Genomic DNA, 26,382 nt, shown 5'->3' on the forward strand with positions numbered 1-26,382 from the left:
CTCCTAATCACAACTGAGGACTTGTTCTTTCCACCAAACTCTAACTCCTGGTCAGGCGCTCTGTGTCATTGGTCCTCATGTTCCCAGGGTCCAGCATTGGGTACAGTCCTCGGTAAACACCCGATGGACAAATGACAAAAAGAGACGTCGCAGCACACAGGGGCCAGAAGAGATACACACCAAATTTTAAAAGAGACTCTGTGCTGCAAGAGGATGGATTGAGAATAACTTTACTTGTTTTTTGGGAGGAGGTTAATGGGTGGGAGGGGTGGGAGGGGAGATCTGATTTACATACGGACTTGAGACTCCCAAGGCAGTACCCCGGGTCGTCCTCTGCAAGGTTGCCCCGGTGGGGTCTGACGCCCAGCTGGCGTCCGGGAGCCGGGGTGGAGTCCTGGAGGAAGGCGAAGCGGGATGTGGAGGGGGCCTGGAGTGGGGGGGGGGGGGGGCGGGTGAGGCGAGGCCCGGCCCGCCACAGTCCTGCCTCTGGGCCCCGGGAGCGTCCTCCCTGTGTCCGGGCCGGGCGAGGGCTTAATGCTATGGCCAGCGGGGAGGCCTGGCGGGGCCCGGCGGGGGCTGCGGGCTCAGTGGGGCGGGTGGCGCCGCTCGGCCAGGCCCCCGCGGCCCAGCACTTCGCCGCTGAACTGGTAGGTGAGCTTCTTCTTCACCTTCTTGACCTCGCCCGTCTTGCCGTAGTTGCGCAGCGCGCGCGCCATCTTCTGGTAGGTCATCTTCTTGCGGTTGCCCTTCTGGATGCCCCAGCGGTGCGCCAGCGCCTCCTTGTGCTTGGACGAGAACTGGAAGGTGCCCTTGTCCTTGTCCACCCACCAGATGCTGTCCTTCATGTCGCCGCTGCGGAGCAGGTCCAACAGGAACTGGTACAGGCGGATCTTCTTCTTGCTGCCTGCGGGGGGAGGGCCCGGTGGGAGGGGGCCCGGGGCCCACATGGGAGCCGCCCCCACCGCCTTGCGTACGCACAGGGGCCCGGGGACGGGGTGGCCGGGAAGGGCAGGGGAACGGCTGCCCCAGCCCGCGCCGGGCGTGCATACACAACGCACCCACACTCACACACACACACCTGCTTGCGCACACACACCCGTTCACACACACCCACTCACACCCACGCACTCACCCCCCCACGCGCACACACTCGTACCCACACAGTGCACCAAGTACACACACATGCTCACACATCCACATAACGCACCCACTCACCCACACCTCCTTACACTCATGCTCACACATCACGCCCACACCCACTCACACACGTGCTCACACAACGCACCTTCTCACACCCACTCACACTCATGCTTAAACACAATGCAACCACTCACTCATGCTCACACCCACACACGCTCACACGTACACACAATGTATCTGATCACACACATGCTGTCACACACATGCACACACAATGCACGTGCTCACAGACTCACACCCACATGCTCACACACATGCTTGTGCAATGCACCCACACACCAGATTGCACCCACACCCACCCACTTGCACATTCACACCCACATCTGCCCTCACACACCGTCACACTTTCTCACACACCCACACAATGCACCAGCTCACGCCCACACACATGCTCACACTCATTCACTAACATGCCCCCGCACACTGGCACCCACACGACACACCCACTCACATGCTTGCACCCACCCACATGTTCAAACCCACACTGCATCTGCTTACACATTCACAACCCACTCACACACACCTGGTCACACCCACTCATGCTCACACCTCATTCACACCCACTCACATGCACACTCACACCCACCCAATGCACCCACTCACACACATGCACACACACTCAGACCCACTTACTGCCCCCACACACGGTCACACCCAAGGCACCTTCTCACACTCATACACACGCCCACTCACACCTGCTCACACACACCTCACACCAGGTTCACACACTCATGTTCACACACCTCATACACCTCACACCAGGTCTCATAATCACACCTGCTTATACTTGCTCACACATACTTGCACAAATACACCTGCTTACACATCTTACACTGCTCACCCTCACACCTTACATTGCTCACCCTCGCACACACATGCCCCTGCTCACACACACGTACACCACACCATTCACTCCCACATATCCACTCACATATGATCGCACCTACCCACACCTCACACACACTTGCATACACACACCTGCTCACATCTCACATTGCTCAGCCCCACACACGCCCCTGCTCACACACTTGTGCTCACACACCTCACCATTCACTCACGCACACGCCCACTCACACATGCTCACATCTGCTCACACATATGCTCACCTATCCATACACACACTTCCTCACCTCACATCAAGTCTCACACACACTTATGCTCACAAACTCATACTCACACACATGCTCACACTTCACACATGCTAACCTCACACATTCACACCCACTCACATGCTCACACCTCACACATGCTCACACTTCATACCTCACACACATGCTCACATCTCACACCCACTCACACACACCTGCCCACACATATCTGCACACACATGCTCACACATATGCTCACACATCACATACCTGCTCACATACATGCTCACACCTCACAGCTGCTCACTTATGCACTCACACACACGCTCACACCAGCTCATTCACACCTCATTGACACCTGCTCATATTTCACACCACTTACACACACTTGCACCTCACTCACACCTGCTCACGCATGCACATACATTCTGCTCATGCATATCCACTTGCATGCTTACACGCCTGTTCACACACAACCACTCACACCTACTTGCACACTCAAATGCTCACACACATTCTGCTCTCACATCCACTCACAGCAGCTCACACACATGCATACTCATGCATGCTCCCACACACCTGCTCTCACACTCACACATCACACCCATTCTCATTTTTGAGATGGAGTTGCTCTTGTTGCCCAGGCTGGAGTGCAATGGCACGATCTCGGCTCACTGCAACCTCCACCTCCCGGGTTCAAGCAATTCTCCTGTCTCAGCCTTCCAAGTAGCTGGGATTACAGGCGTTCACCACCACGCTTGACTAATTTTTGTATTTTTAGTGGAGACGGGGTTTCGCCATGTTGGCCAGGCTGGTCTCGAACGCCGGACCTCAGGTGATCCGCCTGCCTCAGCCTCCCAAAGTGCTGGGATACAGGCGTGAGCCACCACACCCGGCCCACTCACACCCATTCATGCTCACACACTCATTCACACACCTGCTTTCACACATACACATACCTGTTCACACACCTACTCACATGCACACATGTTCACACACACAGGTGCTTAAGCACGTCCTCACCCCACACACACACCTGCTCACACACGGGAACACACACATGCTTACACATGTTAAAACACATATCCACTCACATACATGCACAAACCTGCTCACATATACACATACATGCTCACACACCCCAGCTCACACCTTCCTGCTCACACACACCTGCTTACATACACCCTCAAACATGTTCACACCCACTCACACATCCACTGACACACACCTATGCCCATTCACACACACATATCACACACATCCCTGCTTACGTACACATTCACACATATACACTTGCTCACACACCTGCTGTCACACCCCCACTCACACATATCACTCACACATGCCTGCTTACAGCCACTCACATATACCATGCTCACATCCGTGCTCATACAGGCACACCCACACACTGCTGACACCCACTGACATCATACGTGCACAGCTGCTCACACACACTGAAATACATTCATGTGTTGACAGACACACAAACATGGCCACACCCACTCTCAGCCACACCAGCTCTCACATTCACCTTCTCACACACCCACTCGCACACATGCACCTGCCCGTACCTGTGCACACACACCCTCTGCACACTTGCTCACACCCAGATCTACACACACTCATGGCACAGAGAGACACACACACCTGGCACACTTCATGGAGATGCCCGTATGCACTACACAGCAGATACACACACACACACAGAGACAGCCACAGACAGCCCCACAAAACACACACACTGGCAAACATGCACACACACACGCGCGACTCGGTGGTGTGGCTGCTGGGTCAGTTGGCCTGGCTGGGTGGGGGCAGGGCACAGACACGGCCAGGGTCAGGGCCAGGGTGGAGGGCCAGGTGCCCCACCTGTCTCCCCAGGCAGGAGCCCAGGCCCGGGCTCCAGGCCATCCGCCTCGCCGTCAGACACCTCCAGTGGGGGGCTCTGCCGCTCGCCCTCCTCCTCATCTGAGCTGGGCTGGGCTGGGGACAGGGATGGGTACTGGAGGCACATCCGGGGCAGGTAGGAGACCTGGACGGTGGGGGAAGGAGATCAGAGTCAGGAAGGGCCAGCTTACAGCTCAGGGGGGCTGGGAGGGAGGTCAGCTGGGGAGAGAAGGAGTGCAGAGGGCAGGGGACAATGGCAGGCACAGGAGACTGGGGGAAGACCAGGGAAAAGGGGGGCCAGTTGAGGTGCTGCACATAGGGTGCAGGCTGTGGGGCGAGGGGTGCTGACATCCAGCCCACCCAGCCCTCCCAGCTGGGCCTCCTGGTTTAGGACTGTGGGCACCGGGGAAGTGGTGCCTTGTTCTCCTCCCTGCAGCGGTGCTGTGTGGACCCGCATTAGGCTGGGGTCAGAAGAGGGCATGCTAGGGACCGGTGCGTTGGGTCTGGAAGGGGGTTTCATAGGTGGGGTGATGAGTGAGTGGAGGGACCCTGGAGGTCAGTAGGGGTGGTAGAGGTCAGCAGAGGTCACTGATCCGGGTTAGGGTCAGTAGGGAGGGTCACTGGGGAGAGGCAGGGTCAGTAGAGGTGTTCAGTGACTTGGTGTGGGATCCATGAGGGCTAGTGAATGGGGGTGGCAGACAGTGAGGCCCAGGAGGGCCCACAACAAGGTGTTGGGATGGGGAGGCTCGGTGAGGGTGCAAGAATTATCTGGGGTCTGTCCATACTCGGGGTGAGACGAGATAAGGGGTGTGGGGTCATGAGGTCACTTGGGGGGTCAGGCGGCAGCCGTTGGAGCTCCAGCCGCCGTTGGCGCTGTGGGGCAGGAAGCTGAGTTGGGTAAGAGCCTGTGTCAGCTTCCTGTGAAGCTCCCGGGCCCCACCACAGGCCTGGCAGTCTCCTGGGGGACGGGGCAGGCGGTGGCATGCACCTGGTGGCCAAGACTGGGATGGGGTGGCACCATGGGGGTATCGAGGACGTGCATCTGCTCCAGCTCCATGTGGCGGTAGAGCTGCTGCAGCTGCGGGGGCTGCACGCTCTGGAGCTCCGTGAAGTTGTTCTCGGCGAAGCTCTCGAACTCGCTGTGCACGTGGTGGGGGTGGAAGTCCCAGTAATGGTCTGTGGGGGACAGCCAGGCAGTATGGGGTGAGCTCAGGGTTGGGCAGGGCAGGAAAAGGTTATAGTAACATTAAATAATACTGCCAGGCCATATGGGGCCTAACCATCTCGTTTAACCCTCGCCACCTGCATGGTTACTCTAGGCCTGCATTTTATAGATGAGGACACTGAGGCTTCGAGCGGCTACATAGCATGCCCAAGGTCAAAAGCATCCGGGTCACAGCCAGGACTCAGGGCTGAAGCAAAGCTCGTGTTCTCAGCAATTCCATCCTGATTCCTGTGCAGTCACACAGACCGAGCGTCTAATCCTGGCTCTGCCATTTACTTGCTGTGTGACCTCAGGCACATATGTGGCCTCTCTAACCTCAGTTGAGTTGCCTGTAAAATGGGGATCACAGTTATTGGGAAGATACGAATGAGTACACATTTGTAAAACACCTCGCACCAGAGCCGGCCCTCAGGGAAAGTTGATTCCCCTCCTATCCTGTTAAAACCTCCCAGCCAGGGCCCCGCGCGGTGGCTCACGCCTGTAAACCCAGCATTTTGGGAGGCCGAGGCGGGCGGATCATGAGGTCAGGAGATTGAGACCATCCTGGCCAACGTGGTGAAATCCCATCTCTACTAAAATCCAAAATATTAGCTGGGCGTGGTGGTAGGCGCCGTAATCCCAGCTACTCAGGAGGCTGAGGCAGGAGAATCGCTTGAACCCGAGAGGTGGAGGTAGCAGTGAGCCGAGATTGCACCACTGCACTCCAGCCTGGCGACAGAGTGAGACTCTGCCTCAAAAAAAAAAACAAACTCGGCCGGGCTCAGTGGCTCACACCTGTAATCCCAGCACTTTGGGAGGCCGAGGTGGGTGGATAACGAGGTCAGGAGATCAAGACCATCCTGGCTAACACAGTGAAACCCCGTCTCTAGTAAAATACAAAAAAATTAGCTGGGCGTGGTGGCGGGTGCCTGTAGTCCCAGCTACTCAGGAGGCTGAGGCAGGAGAATGGTGTGAACCCGGGAGGCGGAGGCTGCAGTGAGCCGAGATTGCGCCACTGCACTCCAGCCTGGGTGACGGAGCGAGACTCCATCTCAAAAAGAAAAAAAAAAAAGAAAAGAAAAAAACCTCCCACGGGTTCGTGAGCTCCCTGGCTGCCCACAGTCTCTCTCTCTGTCTCACACACACACACTCACACGGCCTTGTCACATGGCCAAGGTGTGACAGCAGAGTCACAGGGCTGACATTCCTCACACACTAGAACTTGTCCAGGCACACGGTGGCCCTTCCTCTTCAAAGCCATGACCTTAAGCAGTGGCACCTGTGTTCCCGTGAGGTTCCTGGGACCTGAGACTTTCCTGGAAAACACCCTGTGGGTTCCTTGAGTCTGTGGTGGAGGAGACTGAAGTCCGGGGAATAGCCCCATGCCACCAAAAGCCCTGTCTTGGAACTGGGGAAGATCTTCAGCATGAGCACCTTTTCCAGGAACAAAAACTGCCACACATCTGCGGGACTTCCTGGGCGCAATTCGGGGTCCAAAATGAAGCGTGGTAATAAAGTGACAAGATCGGCTGTCTCATGTGGGCCAAAGAGGGCGCCTACGAGACTCCAGGTCCAGGCAGTGTCTCTGGGACAAGTCCACCACCAGCCATGCGTGCGTGTGTACGTGTGTACAAAGGTGTACACATGTCTGCCCGCATCTCTCTTTCTCTCTCACACAAACACCTAATCACACATCCCTAATAGATAATCATGATTTTTGGTTCTGGACTGGATCTCGGAGTACTCGCTTTCTAAACCTGCTCAGTAGTAGTTTTGCAGTATGACCATGGACAAGACATTTTTTTCTCCCAGAGCCTCTCATTCCCCACTCTAAAAGTCAGAAATGCACCTGGGTAGTTACTGAGGCCTTGTCTACATGTATAATTATTTGGCCTCACAGTCCAGACAACCCAGACTCCCACCTTTAGGAAGCCACATGGCAGAGAGGAGAGAAAGGCAGAGCTGGGCTCAAGTTCTGGCTCTGCCATTTACCACTGTGTGACAATGGGCAGGTCATTCTGTTTCTCCAAGCCTGTGTCCTCATCTGTTAAATGGGGCTAACAATTACACCCATCTCACAGGCTTGTTTTGAGAAGCAAATGACCTATTGCTTGCAAAGTGCTTAGACTAGAACTTGGCACAAAGTAAGACCTTGATAAACATTAACTTCATCATTATCATTATTATTAATAATAATAATAGTTTATTCTAAAGAGCCTAGATTCCCACTGAGTGTGGTTACACCTATAATCCCAGCTACCCAGGAGGCTGGAGAGGGAGGATCACTTCAGCCCAGGAGTTTGAGACCGGCCTGGGCAACATAGTGAGACCCTATCTCTACAAAAAATGTTTAAAAATTTGCCAGACATGGTGGCACACACCTGTAGTCCCAGCTACGTGGGAGGCTGATACGAAAAGATCGTTTGAACCCAGGAGTTTGAGGCTGCAGTGAGCTGTGATTACATCACTGCCTCCAGCCTGGGTGACAGAGTGAGACCCTGTCTCTTTTTTTTTTTTTTTTTTTTTTTTTTCTGAGATGAAGTCTGACTCTTGCCCAAGCTGGAGTGCAGTGGCACGATATCGGCTCACTGCAACCTCCACCTCCCGGGTACAAGTGATTCTCCTGCCTCAGCCTCCCAAGTAGCTGGTAATACAGGCATGTACCACCATGCCCAGCTAATTTTTGTATTTTTAGTAGAGATGGGGTTTCACTATATTGGCCAGACTGGTCTTGATCTCCTGACCTCGTGATCTGCCCACCTCAGCCTCCCAAAGTGCTGGGATTACAGGCATGAGCCACTGCGCCCAGCTGAGACCCTGTCTCTTAACAAAAAAGTATTCAGTGTGCAGGGGGAGGGGCTTACAAAAATTTTTTTTTAACTAAAAAAAAAAGCCTGGATTAGCACTTGAACAAGCATAGAGCAAATGCTTTTAATACATGTTTCTTTCCTCTTGTTCTCCCTGCTCCTGGCCACCTTAGTCAATGGCCCAGAGAAATAACTTTAGGGGACCATGTTGTCACTGCAGTTGAAGCCCAAGCATGGCACCATGAGGGCAGGGACTGGTTTTGTTCACCTCCGTCTTCCCAGTGCCTAAGTAGAGTGGGCACTCAACAAACATTTCCTGAATGAATGAATCAATTATTGCCTCTTTTTAAAAATAAAAATGTCTTTCTAGGCCAGGTGCAGTGGCTCACGCCTGTAATCCCAGCACTTTGGGAGGCCAAGGCGAGCGAATCACCTGAGATCAGGAGTTCGAGATCAACCTGGCCAACATCATGAAACCCCGTCTCTACTGAAAATACAAAAATTAGCTGGGCGTGATGGCAGGCGCCTGTAATCCCAGCTACGTGGGAGGCTGAGGCAGGAGAATTGCTTGAACCTGGGAGGCGGAGGTTGCAGTGAGCCAAGATCACACCACTGCACTCCAGCCTGGGTGACAGAGTGAGACTCCATCTCAAAAAAAAAAAAATCTCTTTTTAAATTGAGATGGAATCTCACTATGTTGCCTCCAACTCCTGGGCTCAAGTGATCCTCCCACCTCAGCCTCCCCAAATGCTTGGATTACAGGCATGAGCCACCGAGCCCAGCTGAATCCTAGCCTCTTAAGAAGCCTCTCAGGCCGGGCATGGTGGCTTATGCCTGTAATCCAAGCACTTTGGGAAGCCAAGGTGGGCAGATCACCTAAGGTCAGGAGTTTGAGACCAGCCTGGCCAACATAGTGAAACCCCGTCTCTACAAAAATATAAAAATTAGCTGGGCCTGATGGCAGGTGCCTGTAATCCCAGCTACTCAGGAGGCTGAGGCAGGAGAATCCCTTGAACCTAGGGAGGCGGAGGTTGTGGTGAGCCGAGATCATGCCACTGCATTCCCGCCTGGGCAATAGAGCCAGACTCGATCTCCAAAAAAAAAAAAAAAAAAAAAGCCTCTGAGACTCTCCTCTGCAAAATTATCTAAACCTGAAGCGAAAACAAAACAAAACTTAATTTGCATTTTCTTTTTTTTTTGAGATGGAGTCTGGCTCTGTCGCCCAGGCTGGAGTGCAGTGGCACGATCTTGGCTCACTGCAAGCTCCGTCTCCTGGGTTCACGCCATTCTCCTGCCTCAGCCTCCCGAGTAGCTGGGACTACAGGTGCCTGCCACCACGCCCGGCTAATTTTTTCTATTTTTTAGTAGAGACGGGTTTTCACTGTGTTAGCCAGGATGGTCGCGATCTCCTGACCTCGTGATCCACCCGCCTCGGCCTCCCAAAGTGCTGGGATTACAGGCGTCTGGCCTTAATTTGCATTTTCATCTTGCAGTGAGCTAACAAGATCCCGAAACTCTCCTCGCTGTAGGAGAGTTTGCTCTGCTCTTTAGTGAGGAGGCTGTCCTGGGGCTCTGGGATTTGGTGAAATGATTCCTCTCCAGTTGTTGATCCCTGCTTCAGCCCCACTTCTGGCTCTGCCCATTTTTGCCTTCCCCTGCCCAAGTTGGAGTGCCCTGGTATAATGCCAAATGGATCCTGCCATCAAACCCCCATCCTTGAACCCACTCCCATTCCAGGGCTGGAGGGACCCTGAGTGCATGCACCCCTTAGGTGTGGGGTAAGAGGCACCCAATTGCTCTGTTTTCCTCCGCACCCCCACCTCTGTTCTAGCTCCCCATTAGACCCATGACCTCACTCTGGTGGTCCCAGCCTGAGGCCAGCATTTCCCAAAGCTGGTCTCAGTCCACCTTCATCCATCACTTGGAGAGGCTGGAAAAGCCTGTAAATGTGGGATCCTGCTGGAGACCCACTGAAGCAGAAGCACTAAGGGGAGCTGGGACTCTGCATCTAAAGCCACCCAAGGAGGTTTTGTGCTCACAAAAACTCTGGAATTCCACCCGGAGTCTCCTGAAGGCTGCAACTGAGACTCCCGAGCTACAATTAAGGTTTCAGAAGGCCCAATGGATACCTCGCCTTTACCTGTGATTTGGTGCTCAGGCAATTATATAATAAATACTGTCTGGTAGGCAGAAATATTCCAAATACAGAGCCCTCTGTGAGAACACAATACAAGGAATCCTTCCTAGTGCAGAGGTCAGCACTCCTGGGCTCTTTGGACCCCATTTCCGGATGACTCTTCGAGAACAAATTGCTTTATTTCTTTATGTCCCTTCACTGGGCCACCCAGACCATCCATTCAGGGGTCACCCATATGCCCCCTTAGCATGACTCTCAGCTCCTCGAAAGAATATAATGTCATTTGCATAACATCTGGACATGGCTCTGGACCCTCATTTCTACAGACCGGTAGGCACCCAACAGGCAGTAGATCTCAATCGCTATTTGATTAAATGATCAACAAAAGTTAGCTTTTAGCGTATTTTTTATATACCAGACACTGTGCTAAGTGTTCAATCCACATTATCTCATTTAATCCTAACCCTAGCACTCAGGAGGTGGCCACTACAGTATACTCTATCTTTTGCATAGGAGGAATCTATGGCTCAGAGAAGTTAAGTCCTTTGCAGCAGATATTGATAGAATCAGGACCCAAACCCACCTGTATCTGACCCCAAGGACTGAAATCTTACCACTATACCATAGCACCTCTGAGAAACAAGATGGTTAATGAAAACTTCCAGTAAGACCTGTGGTGACGCTGAGAGATTTTTTATTTTATTTTTTTGAGATGGAGTCTCACGCTTTCGCCCAGACTGGAATGCAGTGGCACGATCTCGGCTCACTGCAACCTCCGCCTCCTGGGTTCAAGCGATTCTTCTGCCTCAGCCTCCCAAGTAGCTGGGACTACAGGCGCCTGCCACTCCGCCCAACTAATTTTTGTATTTTTAGTATAAATGGGGTTTCACCATGTTGGCCAGGCCGGTCTCAAACTCCTGACCTTGTGACCCACCCGCCTTGGCCTTCCAAAGTGCTGGGATTACAGGCATGAGCCACTGCACCCAGCCAACACTGAGAGATTTTAATGAGTACTTTTATCCACCTGACCACCATCATTACCCATCACCTGTCATTCTTCATCCACCCTACATCCATCCTTCATCCCCCCATCATCCACCCATCTATCCTTCATCCATCCATTCATCATGGAACCATTATCCATCCAACTATCATCCGGCCAGCCAGAAATGACCCATTCATCTTCATCTCTCATTTCCTCCCTCTAAACCAGTTCTTAATCTGGGGCCAAAGTCCTACCCACACATCCCTAGTCTTACTCAGTTTTTTGGTGTCACTAACACCTGTACGTCATCAGTATAAAAATAAAATCATATTCAAAACAACCCCACAAAAAATGTCAAGCCTTAAGTGTCATTCAGCTGACCTTATCTCCTCAGAACAGAACCTCCAGCCTGAAGCCCTGGGCTCTTCCCAGGGGAGCAAAAGTGTGATCAAAACAGAGAAGAAAGATGAGGAATCAGGAAAGGAGGGGCCAAGAAAAAAACCTTCTCAGAAGATCATAGACCACTAGACTAGGGCTCCCGAAGCCCAGCCTCTCCTGAAAATTATTCAGACGTAGAAACAGGCTCAGAGGTCAAGGCAGGTGGATCAACTGACATCAGGAGTTCAAGATCAGCCTGGCCGACATGTTGAAACCCTGTCTCTACTAAAAATAGGAAAAAATTAGCTGGGCGTGGTGGCAGGCATCTGTAATCCCACCTACTCAGGAGGCTGAGTCAGGAGAATTGCTTGAACCCAGGAGATGGAGGTTGCAGTGAGCAGAGATCGCACCATTGCACTACAGCCTGGACGATAAGAGTGGAACGCTGTCTCAAAAGGAAAAGAAAAGAAAAGAAACAGGCTCAGAGAACAGAGAACTGAAGGTTTCGGGGCACTTGTTACTCTCTACCTTGGATTCTAATTATTAGAGTTTTAATTCTTTTCCTTGTTACAAAGATGGATCTTGTAGAACCTGTGTTTTATTCATTCCACAGCATCTAGCAATGTGCCTGGCATATAAAGGATACTTAGTATATATTTATTAGATGGATAGGCCAGTGCAAGATGGAGGGCTTGGTAGGTAGAGGGAAGGATAGTTGGAAAGGTGGCTAAGTGGATGATTAGATGGGTGTGTGAATAAATTAATGAATGTGTAGATGGTTAGTGCTATGAAAGGATGAAGAAGTATATGGAAATTGGATGGATAGATGGATGGATGGATGGATAGAATTCACATTTTGGAACTCTTTTCTTCATCAATCCTATTGTAGGCCAAGCACGGTGGCTTATGCTTGTAATCCCAGCACTTTGGGAGGCTGAGGTGGGTGGATCATTTTAGGTCAGGAGTTTGAGACCAGCCTGGTCAACATGGTGAAACCCTGTCTCTACTAGAAATACAAAAAGTAGCCGGGCGTGGTGGCATGCACCTGTAATCCCAGCTACTTGGGAGGCTAAGGCAGGAAAATCACTTGAGCCTGGGAGGTGGAGGTTGCAGTGAGCCAAGGTCACACCACTGCACTCCAGTCTGGGCGACAGAGTGAGATCCTGCCTCAAAAAAAAAAAAAAAAAATCCTATCGTAAATAGCAAATCCCAGCACACTCATTAGGATAGCTTCTAGTTAAAAAAAAAAAGAAAGAAATAACAAGTGTTAGTGAAGGTGCAGAAAAATTAGGATATTAGTATACTGTTGTTGGAAATGTAAAATGATGCAGCCACTATGGGAAATAGATGATGGTTAAATTTTTTTTTTTTTTTTTTTTTTTTTTTTTTTTTTTTTGAGACGGAGTCTCGCTCTCGCCCAGGCTGGAGTGCAGTGGGGCAATCTCAGCTCACTGCAACCTCCACCTCCCAGGTTCACACCATTCTCCTGCGTCAGCCTCCTGAGTAGCTGGGACTACAGGCACCCACCACCACGCCTGGCTCATTTTTTGTATTTTTAGTAGAGATGGGGTTTCACCATGTTAGCCAGGTCTCAATCTCTTGACCTTGTGATCCGCCTGCCTCAGCCTCCCAAAGAGATGGGATTACAGGCGTGAGCCACTGTGCCCGGCCGATGGTTTAATTTTTAATAAAACTAAAAATAGGCCGGGCGCAGTGGCTCACACCTGTATTCCCAGCACTTTGGGAGGCCAAGACGGGCAGATCGCCTGAGGTCAGGAGTTCGAGACCAGCCTGGCCAACATGGCGAAATCTGTCTACTAAAAATACAAAAATTACCCGGGCATAGTGGTGGACACCTGTAATCCCAGCTACTCGGGATTCTGAGACAGAAGAATCACTTGAACCTGGGAGGCAGAGGTTGCAGTCAGCTGAGATCGTACCACTCCACTCCAGCCTGGGTGACAGGGTGAGACTCCGTCTCAAAAAAATAAAAATAGAATTAGCATATGATCTAGCAATCCTACTTCTGGGTATATATCCAAAAAAATTGAAAACAGGGTCTTTCCACACCCTTCTTCATAGCAGCATTCTTCACAATAGCCAAACGGCAGAAACACCCCAAGTGTCGGACGGCTGGATACGCAAAACGTGGCACATGCGCAAAACGTGGCGCGCGCATACAATGGAATATGATTCAACCTTAAAGATGAAGGAAATGCTGACACGTGCTACACCATGGGTAAATGGGTAAGCCTTGAGAACATTATGCTAAATGAAGGCATAAAAGAACAAATACTGTGTGAATCCACTCATGCGGGGTACCTAGAATAGGCAAATTCATAGAGACAGAAAGTGGAATGGTAGCTGCCAGAGGCTGGGGGGAGGGAAAATGAGGAGCTGTTGTTCAGTGAATACAGAGTCTCCGTTTTGCAAGATGAAAATAATTATAGAGATGGATGGTGATGATAACGTGAATATATTTAATATCACAGAACTATACACTTAAAATGTAAAGAAATGGTTAAGATGGTTTAAAAAATGGTTAATATTATGTGTATTTTACCACAATTAAAAAGAGTAATAGGCTGGGCATGGTGGCTTATTCCTGTAATCCCAGCTATTTGGGAGGCTGAGCCGGGTGGATCACCTGAGGTCAGGACTTCAAGACCAGCCTGGCCAACATGGTGAAACCCTGTCTCTACTAAAAATACACACAAAGAAATTAGCCGGGTGTGGTGGTGCATGCCTGTAATCCCAGCTACTCGGGAGGCTGAGGCAGGAGAATCACTTGATCCCAGGAGGCAGAGGTTGCAGTGAGCCGAGATCACGCCACTGCACTCCAGCCTGGGTGACAGAGTGAGACTGTCTCAAAAAAGCAAACAAACAAACAAAAAGCATAATAAACAATAGCAAATCCTGTGAGCCCTTCAAAATCTATCTTGAATCTGTCCCCCCCTTTCTGTCTCTGTTGCCACCACCCTTGTCCAGGTCACCACCATCTCTTTCCTGGATTATTGCAATAGTTTCCTCAATGTTCTTTTTTCCAGCTCCTATTCTTGCCTCTTTTCCATCTGCTCTCCACCCAGAGTGACCTTTTAAAAAGCTTATTCAGTTGAATCATGAGACATTGGGAAAAGATACTAAAAACTTCCAGAGAAAGAAAACAAAAGAGAGAGAGAGAGAGAGAGAAAAAACAACAACAAATGAAACAAACAAAAAGCTAGGTTAATTATAAAAGAAATTTAAAAGAACATGGAGTGGTATCAGACTTCATAGGAAAAACTCTAGTAACCAGAAGACAGTAGAAAAATGCTTTCCAATTTCTAAGGGAAAAAATGATTTTCAACTTAGATTTCCATACACAGCCAAACTATGATTAATTAAGTGACAGCATAGAATAAAAGACATGAGGCAAAACACAAAATAAAACCATCACCACCACAACAAAAACCTCACCTCCCACACACCCTTTCTTAGGAGACGACCATGATAACAAATCTGTACAAAACATTTGCTATTTCCAGGCACTGTTCTAAGCATTTGACATACAGTAGCTCGTTCAGTCCTTACAGCCATCCTGTGAAGTTGGTATTGTCATGAAGAAGTTGAGGCACAGAGAGATTGGAGATCTTGCCCATGGTCACCCAGATAGCAATGGAGGAGATCGGGGATGAGTTTCAGCAGCCTGGTTTCAGAAGAGTTCTTATCTCCTTGCTACATTTCCCGTCAGAAATATGGGGATGAGGCCCGGGGACAGTGGGTCACGCCTGTAATCCCAGCACTTTGGGAGGCTGAGGCCAGTAGATCGCCTGAGGTCAGGAGTTTGAGACCAGCCTGGCCAACATGGTGAAACCCCACCTCTACTAAAAATACAAAAATTAACTGGGCATGGTGGCACACACCTGTAATCCCAGCTACCCAGGAGGCTGAAGCAGGAGAATTGCTGGAACCCGGGAAGTGGAGGCTGCAGTGAGCTGAGATTGCACACTGCACTGCAGCCTGGGCAACACAGAGAGACACCGTCTCAAAAAAAAGAAAAAAAAAAAAAGGCCAGGCATGGTGGCTCACGCCTGTAATTCCAGCACTTTGGGAGTCCGAGGCAGGCAGATCACTAAGTCAGGAGTTCAAGACTAGCCTGGCCAACATGGCGAAACCCCATCTCTACTAAAAATACAAAAATTAGCTGGGCGTGGTGGCGGACACCTGTAATCCCAGCTACTCAGGAGGCTGAGGCAGGAGAATTGCTTGAACCCAGGAGGCTGAGGCTGCAGTGAGCAGAGATTGCGCCACTGTGCTCCAGCCTAGGCAACAGAGTGAGACTGTCTCATAAAAAAAAATAATAATAATTAAAAGAAATATGGATATGAGAAAGTACAGGTAAAGAAAGGATGCCATGTGGCTCAGCTGTGAGTAATAGCCACATGGTCATAACAGTGGAAAATTCAAATACTGATTTAACAAATGTTACCATATAAAGTAATGAATTGGGGATGTGTGGAGAAATGTGAGTGTGTGTGTGTGTGTTGTGAATGACTAAAGTTGAATTCTGATTGTACAAGTAAATAAAATATATCTCTAACTGAAAAATCAAGCTGCCTGACACATCAAAGGCACTCAATAAATATTTGCCAATAAATAATGCTCTAAGTCTCTATTCCACATCTTCATTTGTACATTTACATAGCACTGGAATAGAAAGACTGGAGGCCGGGCGCGGTGGCTCACGCCTGTAATCCCAGCACTTTGGGAGGCCAAGGCGGGTGGATCACAACGTCAGGAGATCAAGACCATCCTGGCTAACACGGTGAAACCCTGCCTCTACTAAAAATACAAAAAACTAGCTGGGCATGGTGGCACTCGCTTGTAGTTCCAGCTACTCGGGAGGCTGAGGCAGGAGAATCGCTTGAACCCGGGAGGTGGAGGTTGCAGTGAGCTGACATCACACCACTGCAATCCAGCCTGGGCGACAGAGCGAGAGTCCATCTCAAAAAAAAAAAGAAAAGAAAAAAGAAAGACAGACTGGAAAAATAGCTTTTATCAATCTCTGATATGCTACATATGTCATGGAGAAATGCAGAATGGCATGATATGAAATTCCATTTTTGAATGAATAAAATATACATGTGTATGTATATATACTTACTAACACTTAGGATTATATACACACAATAAAACGTCTGTAAGGATAAACTAAGGTTCTATCAGTGGGAAATGAGATTGAAAAGAGGGGGATGTGTTACTTGATATGCTGTTGTATTTTTAAAGTTTTTGCAATTAATATTTGTTACTTTAATAATTAAAAATTAGGCCGGGCGTGGTGGCTCACACTTGTAATCTCAGCACTTTGGGAGGCCAAGGCAGGAGGATTGCTTGAGCCCAGGAGTTCGAGACCAGCCTAGGCAAACATGGTGAAACCCCATCTCTATAAAAAATACAAAAAATTAGCCAGGCATGGTGGCACAAACCTGTAGTCCCAGCTACTTGGGGGCCTGAGGCAGGAGAATTGCTTGAACCCCATAGGTAGAGGCTGCAGTGAGCCAAGATTGCACCACTGCACTCCAGCTTGGGTGACAAAGTGAGACCCTGCCTTTTTTTTTTAATTTTCGAGACGAAGTCTTGCTCTGTTGCCCAGGCTGGAGTGCAGTGGTGCGATCTTGGCTCACTGCAACCTCCGCCTCCCAGGTTCAAGCAATTCTCCTGCCTCAGCCTCCTGAGTAGCTGGGACTACAGGCAAGCGCCACCATGCCCAGCTAATTTTTGTATTTTTAGTAAAGATGGAGTTTCATCATGTTGGCCAGGTTGGTCTCAAACTCCTGACCTCAGGTGATCCACCTGCCTCAGCCTCCCAAAGTGCTAAGATTACAGGCATGAGCCACTGGGCCTGGCCTAATTTATTTTTAGTAGAGATGGGGTTTCACCATGTTGGCCAGGCTGGTCTTTAACTCCTGACCTCAAGTGATCCACCTGTCTCAGCATCCCAAAGTGCTGGGATTACAGGCGTGAGCCACCATGCCCAGCCTTTTCTTTCTTTCTTTTTTTTTTTTTTTTTAAGACAGTGTCTTGGCCAGGCACGGTGGCTCACGCCTGTAATCCCAACACTTTGGGACGCTGAGACAGGTGGATCACTTGCGTCAGGAGTTCAAGACCAGCCTGGCCAACATAATGAAGCCCCATCTCTACTAAAAATACAAAAATTAGGCTGGGCTCAGTGGCTCACGCCTGTAATCCTAGCACTTTGGGAGGCTGAGGCGGGTGGATCACCTGAGATCAGGATTTCAACCAACCTGGCCAACATGGTGAAACCCCGTATCTACTAAAAATACAAAAATTAGCTGGGCGTGGTGGCAGGCACCTGTAATCCCAGCTACTCAGAAGACTGAGGCAGGAGAATCACTTGAACCCAGGGGCAGAGGTTGCAGTGAGCCAAAATCGCGCCACTGCACTCCAGCCTGGGTGAGACAGTGAAACCCTGTCTCAAAAAAATAAAAATTAAAATACAAAAATTAGCCGGGTGTGTTGGCATGTGCCTGTAGTCCCAGGTACTCGGGAGGCTGAGGCAGGAGGAGAATAACTTGAACCCAGGAGGCAGAAGTTGCAGTGAGCCGAGATTGCGCCACTGCGCTCCAGCCTGGGTGACAGAGCGAGACTCCGTCTCAAAAAATAAATAAGACCCCAAAATAGTAAAAATAAAAATTAGAAGATTTTGCCCAGGCGCAGTGGCTCACACCTGTAATCCTAGCACTTTGGGAGGCCGAGGTGGGTGGATTGCTTGAGCCTAGGAGTTCAAGACCAGCCTGGGCAACATGGCGAAACCCCATCTCTACAAAGAATACAAAAATTAGCTGAGCATGGTGGCAGGCGCCTGTACTCCCAGTGAATCGGAAGGTTGAGGTGGGAGAATCACCTTAGCCCAGGAGATCAAGGCTGCAGTGAGCTGTGATCATGCATTGCACTCCACCCTGGGTGAGAGTGAGACTCTATCTCAAAAAAAAAAAAAAAAAAAAAAAAAAAGGCAAGGCGTGATGGCTCATGCCTATAATCCCAGCACTTTGGGAAGCCAAGGTGGGAGGATCACCTGAGGTCAGGAGTTTGAGACCAGCCTGGCCAACATGGTGAAACCCCATCTCTACTAAAAAATACAAAATTAGCTGGGCATGGTGGTGCACACCTGTAATCCCAGCTACTTAGGAGGCTGAGGTAGGAGAATCGCTTGAACCTGGGAGCCAGAGGTTGCAGTGAGCCAAGATCACACCACTGCACTCCAGCCTGGGCAACAAGAGTGAAACTCCGTCTTAAAAAAAAAAAAAAGATTGTAAATGTATTTAAATTTTCAGCACACACACATACACAGAAGGTTATTCAGATCATGGTCATGTCATTTCCCTGCTCAGAACTCCCCAGTGGCTTCCCATGGTGTGTATGATAAAATCCAAATGCCTGCCATGGCCTTCACCCTGCGTGAGCAGCTGACCCCTTTGGCTTCCCTTTCTGTCCCCTGCCCTGTGCTCACTGGCCTCTCTGGTCCTCTGTCAGGGTCCTTTCTGCTTTTGCACTTTCTGTTCCCTTTACCTTGAATACCTCTCCCCTGCCTATGGTCACATGTGAATTACGAGTTCCTTCTCTTAGCTCAGCTGCCACCTCAAAGGCCTTCCCTGACCACTCAAATGAAAGCAGCCCCCCATGTAGACACTCCGCATTACATCTGCAGAAAACGGTCTCTTTGTCTGATTCTTTTTTTTTTTTTTTGCTGGAGTCTCGCTTTGTCTGTCACCAGGTTGGAGTTCAGTGGCGCGATCTCAGCTCACTGCAACCTCCACCTCCGGAGTTCAAGCGATTCTCCTGCCTCAGCCTCCCAAGTAGCTAGGAGTACAAGTGGGCACCACCACCTGTATTTTTAGTAGAGATGGGGTTTCACCATGTTGGCCAGGATAGCCTCTATCTCTTGACCTCGTGATCCACCCATCTCAGCCACCCAAAATGCTGGAATTACAGGCATGAGCCACCACGCCCAGCCTGTTTAATTCTTTATGTCCCCATCCCCTCGCTGGAGAGTGAGCTCTGTGAGAGCAGTGGCCTTGTCTGGTGCTCATCATGGACTCCCCAGAGCCTACAAGAGTGTCTGATACTCAGAAACTATTTAATGGATGGAATAGGGAGGAAAAGTGGATCAGATGGGAAGCGGCTGGCAGGATGGACGAGTAGGTGGGTGGATGGGAGGGTGAGTGCATGGATGTGGGGGTGGGTGGCAGATTGACTGTCCCCTGGGTCAGTGGAAAATAACCCAGTTGGTCTCTCACAGAGCCCTCTGTGCTTTTCCCACTCCCCAGCCGCTTTGTCCCTCCTGCCTTGAGGAATGCAGTGAACCTAGCACGGGCCTCGTCCTCTGCATGTTACCTTACCTCATAGATTACATGCCTTACCTCGCTGAATCATCACAGCCCTAGGAGGTAAGTATTTTCATGCTGTCAGTTTTATAAATGGGGAAATAGGGACTCAGAAAGGTTATGTTACTTGCCCCAAGTTTTCACAGCTGGTAAGTGATGGAGCCAGGGCTGGGCCAAAGCTTTTTCACTAAGCTTCGGTACCTAAAAATGTGGACAAAGAGGACGTGCAGGAATTGACAGAAGTGTGTGGGGGTCTCTATGGTTGAGTCTTCAGACGATACCTTCCAGCGGGTATAAAAAGGGACAGCCTGGCCGGGCGCAGTGGCTCACGCCTGTAATCCCAGCACTTTGGGAGGCTGAGGCAGGCGGATCACCAGGTCAGGAGTTCGAGACCAGCCTGGCCAACATAGTGAAACCCTGTCTCTACTAAAAATACAAAAAATTAGCTAAGCGTGGTGGCAGGCGCCTGTAATCCTAGCTACTTGGGAGGCTGAGGCAGGAGAATCGCTTGAATCCGGGAGGCGGAGGTTGCAGCGAGCCAAGATTGTGCCACTGCACACCAGCCCGGGCGACAGTACGAGACTCCGTATCAAAAAAAAAAAAGGGACAGACTGGGCGCGGTGGTTCACACCTGTAATCCCAGCACTTTGGGAGGCCGAGGCAAGTGGATCACTTGAGGTCAGGAGTTTGAGAGCAGCCTAGCCAACATGGTAAAACCTCATCTCTACTAAAAATACAAAAATTAGCCAGGCATGGTAGTGCACGATTGTAATCCTAGCTACTTGGGATGTTGAGGCAAGAGAATCGCTTGGACCCAGGAGGCGGAGGTTGCAGTGAGCCAAGATTGGGCCACTGCGCTCTAGCCTGGGCAACAGAGCAAGACTGTCCTAAAAAAAAAAAAAAAAAAGAAAAGGACAGCCCAAATGCCCTGATTGGCAGTGATTAAGAGTGGGACAGAGCCAAGGCCGAGGACACCTGGGAACACTGGTGGAGTCTCTGGAGGAACTAGGGGTTCATGACCAAAATGGGGTGCCCAGGCATCCAATCAGGAGTCATTCCTAGAGTCCCACCTGAGATATAAGGAACCTGCTTGGACCCTGAGCCACGAAAACACATGCTTTCTCTAAAGTGCTCACTCCATCAGGCCCAGCCCCAGGCTCACTGGTTTCCAGCTATGTGGGCAGCGCCCTCATATTACAGGAAGGAAAACTGAGGCTGCAAAAGGCCCAAAGGAAACGCACCCAAGCCCAGTGAACTGAAGAGGGATTGGGCCAGGGAGAATGCGTCCTTGTTGGAGGAGGCCTGACAGCACTGTTTGTGGTGACCCGAGCCACCAGGGGGCGCCTGTCCCAGGGCCCAGCGGGACCTCCTGGAGTCCTGGAACCGCTTGGGAAGGTGGGTGCGTGGTCTCTGGGTCCCCCAGACCGGGCTCTTCACTCTGGTAGGGAGAGCTGGGGATGGAGTTGCAGGAGGGGGACTTTCTCTCTACATTGCCTGGGTTTCCCACCAAGAGGATGTGTTTTTTACATAATTACAAATAAGCTTGAAGGAATTAAAAAGGATATTTTAAAGGCTTTCTAGCCCTGAAAGATTCTAAAAGATGCCTGTGCGTTCCCAGCTGTGGCCTGGAGGCATATCCACCTACCCCTGGGATATGGCTTCCAGTCTGAGTTCCGGATGAATCTGGGGCCCTAAATGTGGACCAGGCACATGTGGATCCCTAGCTGGGCCCATCAGGTTGAGACCGCCACAGGTGCATCTGCAGAATGGAGCTACAGGCATGACTGGCCGCAGGGGTGGCCTTCAGGAGTGACACCTTCCTAGGCTGTGGGCCTCTGCCCTCTGAGGTGCAGACACCCCAGTCGCTGGTCTGCCCGGGTCCCAGACGCCCTGAGGAATTCCCCAGTGACGACTCACCCACTGACTAGGCCACCTCGCTTTGGGTCAGGGATGTCTACATCAATAAGCCAAGATCCACTTTGGGCAACCTCCCGCAGCCCCCTGCTCAGGTCCCAGGCACCTAATGCCTCTCTCCCATCCCCTGAATTTGCTCCAGGACGGAGGCTGGGCTATGGGGCAGACAGTCAGACCCAGAAGGACTGGACAGACAGAAGGACACCCTGGCCCAGGCCTCTTCCTCCTACTTCAGCAAACTGGGGGCCTCGGCCTCTGCTGAACAAGAGGATCCCATAGGTTTTCCTTTGGCCCAGCAGTTCCCAATTAGGGGTGATTTTGCCTCCCGGGGGGATCTGCCAATGGGTGGAGACATTTTTGGTTGTCATGATTGGCCATGCCCCTGGCATGTGGTAGGTAGAAGCAAGGATGCCACTAAGCTTCCTACGGTACCCGGGACAGCCCACCCAGGAATCATCCCACCCAAAATGTCAGCAGTGCCACGGTTAGGAAACCCTGCCAACCACACATGGCAGGAAGTGCGGATGTGCCAGCGGGGAGTTTGGGACAAAGAGAGTGACGAGAACAGAGAGGAGGAGGTGGGTAGTTAAGCAGGGGCAGAAAAAAAAGCACAGGACCTGGAGCGGACAGACCTGGGTTCCACCCAGCAGCCGTGTGACCTTGTGCAAGTCTCCTAGCACCCTAAGCCTGTTTCCTTGTTTATAAAGAAGACCACAAGGACAGAACCAGCAGATAACCATGGAAGAAATGAACCCTGCACCTTGACACACTGCAGAGGCTCCATAACGGAGGCTCAGGTGTGGGGGTGCAGCGATGATGCTGCAGTTCACTGCCTTTGAGAGCAAACTTGATCTGATTCTCAGAATTCCAAAGAAGTCCTGGGAATCATTTATTCTTTTTCTCTCTCCAGACCCCAGGAGCCCAGGCTGGGCTGGGGGATGGGGGCGTGGCAGGCCCCGTACTCACCGCTGTGGCTCTCCCCATCACTGCTGAGATAGGGGTAATACTCGTGCGTTTGGCGTTGGTATAGATCCGTGTCATAGGGCACCAGGTCTTCTGATGGCTGCTGAGAGAGGAGGTGTCAGGGCCTGCACCATGGTGGGGGACCCCAGCCAGGCCTGCAGCACCCCCGCACGCTGGGTCCCCATCACCTTCCCTGGCTCAGTGGCTGCGTTGGACCTACAGCCCTCCCTCTGCCTGGAACTGGGACAGAGAGTGGGGCAGGGGACCCAGAAGGCCTGAAAAGGGGTGACAGGGACCTTGGGGGTGAGAGGTCAGAAGAGGACCAGGGTCCCCCTCTGCTGGGCTACTCCCCATAGCCACCTCACACTCACACTCATGCCTGTGTGCCCCCATCCTCATCCCACACACCTCTCCTGGTCACACTGATGCACATGTCCACACGATCCCTGTGTCACCCTCACACTCATAATCCCACATGAGGACTCACTCTCACAGCCCCTACTCACCCCCATGCAGGCGCCTGCACACTATCCCTCACACACACATCTTCATACCCACTCAGATGTCACCCACCTCACAGAGACATTGTACACTCAGCTCATGCACACACGCAGAGTCTCCTTGATTGACACTCACATGACACCACGTTCCAGCCATCAACACACACACTCACACCCCCAGAGCCACTCACATTCCACCTGCACACTCAACCGCACAGCACACACTTGCCTGCCCAGCCCCACTCTCACAGCCTATGCCTCTCACACAGCCTGGGCAAGAGTGGCACCACAATGACCCTCCACACTGACGGTTGGTGCAGGGGTCACCCAGGCAGACTTAGGGGCCGAGCGCATGGAGGGCCTTGATCCCCTCACTCTCCCTCCTGAGTCCTCCCTATCCTCCTCCTTCCCTCCTCACTGCATCCCCCCCCGTCTCCTTTGCTTCCTCCTCCCCCTCCTCACTCCCCTCTGTCCTCCTTTTCTTCCCCCTCTTCCCTGTCCTCCTTCTTTCCTCCCGCCTTCCTCCCTCCTCCCTGTCCTCCTCCCCCTACTGGCACAGACACAGGGCCGTGCACACCCAGGAGCCTTCCCAACAGTCATCAGGCCTCCCCGCCCCCGCAGTGTGTGGCCCAGGATTGCATAACAGTCACTGTGGCCCTTAGGGCTGGGCTTGGGGGACCGGGGCTGCCTTGGGAGCCCACCCTACCAGGAGACACTCAGAGTGACCCTGGAGCTTGCAGAGAGGGCTGGGGGTGCCTAGGGATGGCCCAAGGAGCTCTGCCACCCATCTAGCTCCACCTGGAGTTCAGAATTGAGAGGTCAGGGATCAGAGACAGTGGGCCTGTGGCTTTCTTGAGGCAGAATTGGCTCTTTCTGAGACAACCTCCGTCACCCTCTGCCTGGGCCGCCCACTTCGTGGTCCCAGGTGGGAAGGGGTGTCAGGGTGTGGATGCCACAGCAGGCTGGCTGGTCCTGCCTGGTCCTGCCTGTGGCTGGCCAAGTGAGGAGGCCAGGAGCCCAGCACTGAGCCTGCCCCTCTGGGTTTCCAGGTAGTACAGCCTCGCTGCAGGATGTCAGCCCGGCTCTGGTCGGATTGGTGTGATGTCAGGCCTGGGGTGCCTCCCAGCCTCCTGGGGTGGCTCTGAGCCGGGGCATAGTGGGGGAAGGGAGCTGCCTCTAGACCAGGAAAGTGGATTCAGGTGGGCAGCCTGCCAAGCCCTTCCCGGCTCCCCTCAAGCCTCCTCACTCCTGAGAGGTCATGGGGTGGGAAAAGGGAGAAGGGTCCTCTGTGAGGGACCCTGGTCTGACACCTGCCTAAGGCTGCAACTGTCACTGAGAGTGAGGAGCAGTGGTGATCTGCCCTTCTCTTCTCGGGGTCCCCTGGGGCTCCCACTTCTTCACCCCCAAGACCCAGTCCCTGTCCTTGTCCCAGCCTCAGCCCCCATTCTCACTTGTCACATGCTCACCCCAGGTCCCACCCAGCCCCAATCTCAGTCCCGGCCTTGTCCCAGCCCTGTCCCCTGCCGCGCCTCTCCCTGAACTCCAGCCCTGGGGCCAGCCCTAACTGCACTGTCTCAGCTCCACTCCTGGCTCCTTTCCAGCACCAGTCCCTGTCTCCTGTGGGTACCCCTGTGGGCCCATGGCCCTGACCCTTTGGTCAACAATCATGTCCTCTGTGCCAGGCCCCAGACTGGGCGTTGGGGACCCAGAGTTCCATCAGCTTTGGTTTCCAGGAGCCCCAAGGCCATGGGCCAAGACTTCTGCCCATTGCCTCCTGCCTTCAACCCCTTCCCATCCAGGGGACCGGCCTCCCCCAAGCCAGTCCCCCCATCTCCCTCCTCTACCTCTTTACCACCGCCTTCACCATCCTCAGCCCAGCACCCTCCCCAGGAGCCCCGGCCTCCGCCTGCCACCCGAGCCCTGTCTATAAATAACTGTTCAGGCCCCACCGATCACAGCCCCACCGTGGGCCTGGCCTCAGCCCGCCAGGGCATGCTCCGAGGAAGCCAATGGCCCCCTCGCTGGGTCTCAGGCCAGGAGTTCCAGGGAGGAAACCCTGACTTCCCACTGATAGCAAGCCAGGAGGGCAGTGGGTGGGCTGGCGGGTTCGTGGGCAGGCAGGCAGGCGTCCGAGGGCCACGGGTTAGGCTGGTGGAGGAGTCCCGGTACTCACAGGGGGGACGAGGGGAAACCCTTCCATTTTGCACGCCTGTAACATCCAGCCGGGCTCCGAGTCGGTCAGATCCCCTGCCTCGGTGGGGGCCAATGCAGAGCCCCTCAGGATGGGGTGCCCCGTCAGGGGCTGGACGGTCGTGGGGCGGGTGCAGGGCTCAGGCCTGCCCCCTGAGCTACAGGAGCCCTGGGTGAGCCCCCTCCCTTGACATTGCAGGGCCAGCACAAGTTCCTGATTTTATCGAAGGGCCTGCCGCTGGGAGATAGTCCCCTTGGGGTGACATCACCGCCCCAACCCGTTTGCATAAATCTCTTGCGCTACATACAGGAAGTCTCTGGCCGGCTGGGGCAGGTGGTGCTCAAAGGGCTGGCCTGGGAAGCCATGGGGTCCAGGCCCCCTGCCCAGAGGAAGCTGGGACTGAGAGGGATGACTTTGGGGGCTAAGCTGGGGAGGGAGGATGGGAGGGAGAACGTGTAGCTCTGCCACACCACTGGGAGGCTTTTGCTCTAACCCAACAAATGCCTGCTTCTTTTGAGATCCCTATGTAGCCAACAGTCACCTCATTGGGGTCAGAGCTGGAAGGGGTGGCCTCTTGGGGCCTCCACTTTCTGGAGTCAGCCTTGCTGGGTGAGGGCTCTGATCTAGCAGGCTATCAGGCCTGGCTCTTCCTGTGGCCCTGCACCCCCACTGCCTAGGCTATCCCTAGGCTGAGGCTGGGCTCAGGGGTAGGGTCTTCAGCATAGTGCTGCTTTCTTCCTTCCC

At 52.3% G+C, this 26,382-nt stretch overlaps 2 protein-coding genes across 3 annotated transcripts in view; one reads left to right on the top strand and one right to left on the bottom strand.

The window, feature by feature from the left end:
• Window positions 1–214: 214 nt before the first annotated feature.
• Window positions 215–26,023, bottom strand: SPI1 (Spi-1 proto-oncogene). Of its 2 annotated transcripts, none has more exons than XM_016920852.4 (5): window positions 25,621–26,023; window positions 22,951–23,050; window positions 5,164–5,351; window positions 4,158–4,320; window positions 215–904 (listed from the first exon to the last, which is right to left on the bottom strand). In XM_016920852.4, the coding sequence occupies exons 1-5, from the start codon at window positions 25,663–25,665 to the stop codon at window positions 585–587; spliced, it is 816 nt and encodes a 271-aa protein (XP_016776341.1). In that variant the 5' UTR covers window positions 25,666–26,023; the 3' UTR covers window positions 215–584. The 2 variants fall into 2 exon arrangements, with proteins under 2 accessions (XP_016776341.1, XP_016776342.1); XM_016920853.4 differs by having other exon boundaries at window positions 22,951–23,047; window positions 25,621–25,901.
• The window catches only part of SLC39A13 (solute carrier family 39 member 13), a 43,740-nt gene continuing 37,371 nt past the window's right edge, over window positions 20,014–26,382 (top strand). The window contains exon 1 of the mRNA XM_054661353.2: window positions 20,014–20,133. The gene's annotated coding sequence lies outside the window, so the exon portion shown is untranslated. The remainder of the gene's footprint in view (window positions 20,134–26,382) is intronic.

The sequence above is a fragment of the Pan troglodytes genome, chromosome 9 (assembly GCF_028858775.2).
Source record: "Pan troglodytes isolate AG18354 chromosome 9, NHGRI_mPanTro3-v2.0_pri, whole genome shotgun sequence".
Classification (NCBI taxonomy): Eukaryota; Metazoa; Chordata; class Mammalia; order Primates; family Hominidae; genus Pan; species Pan troglodytes.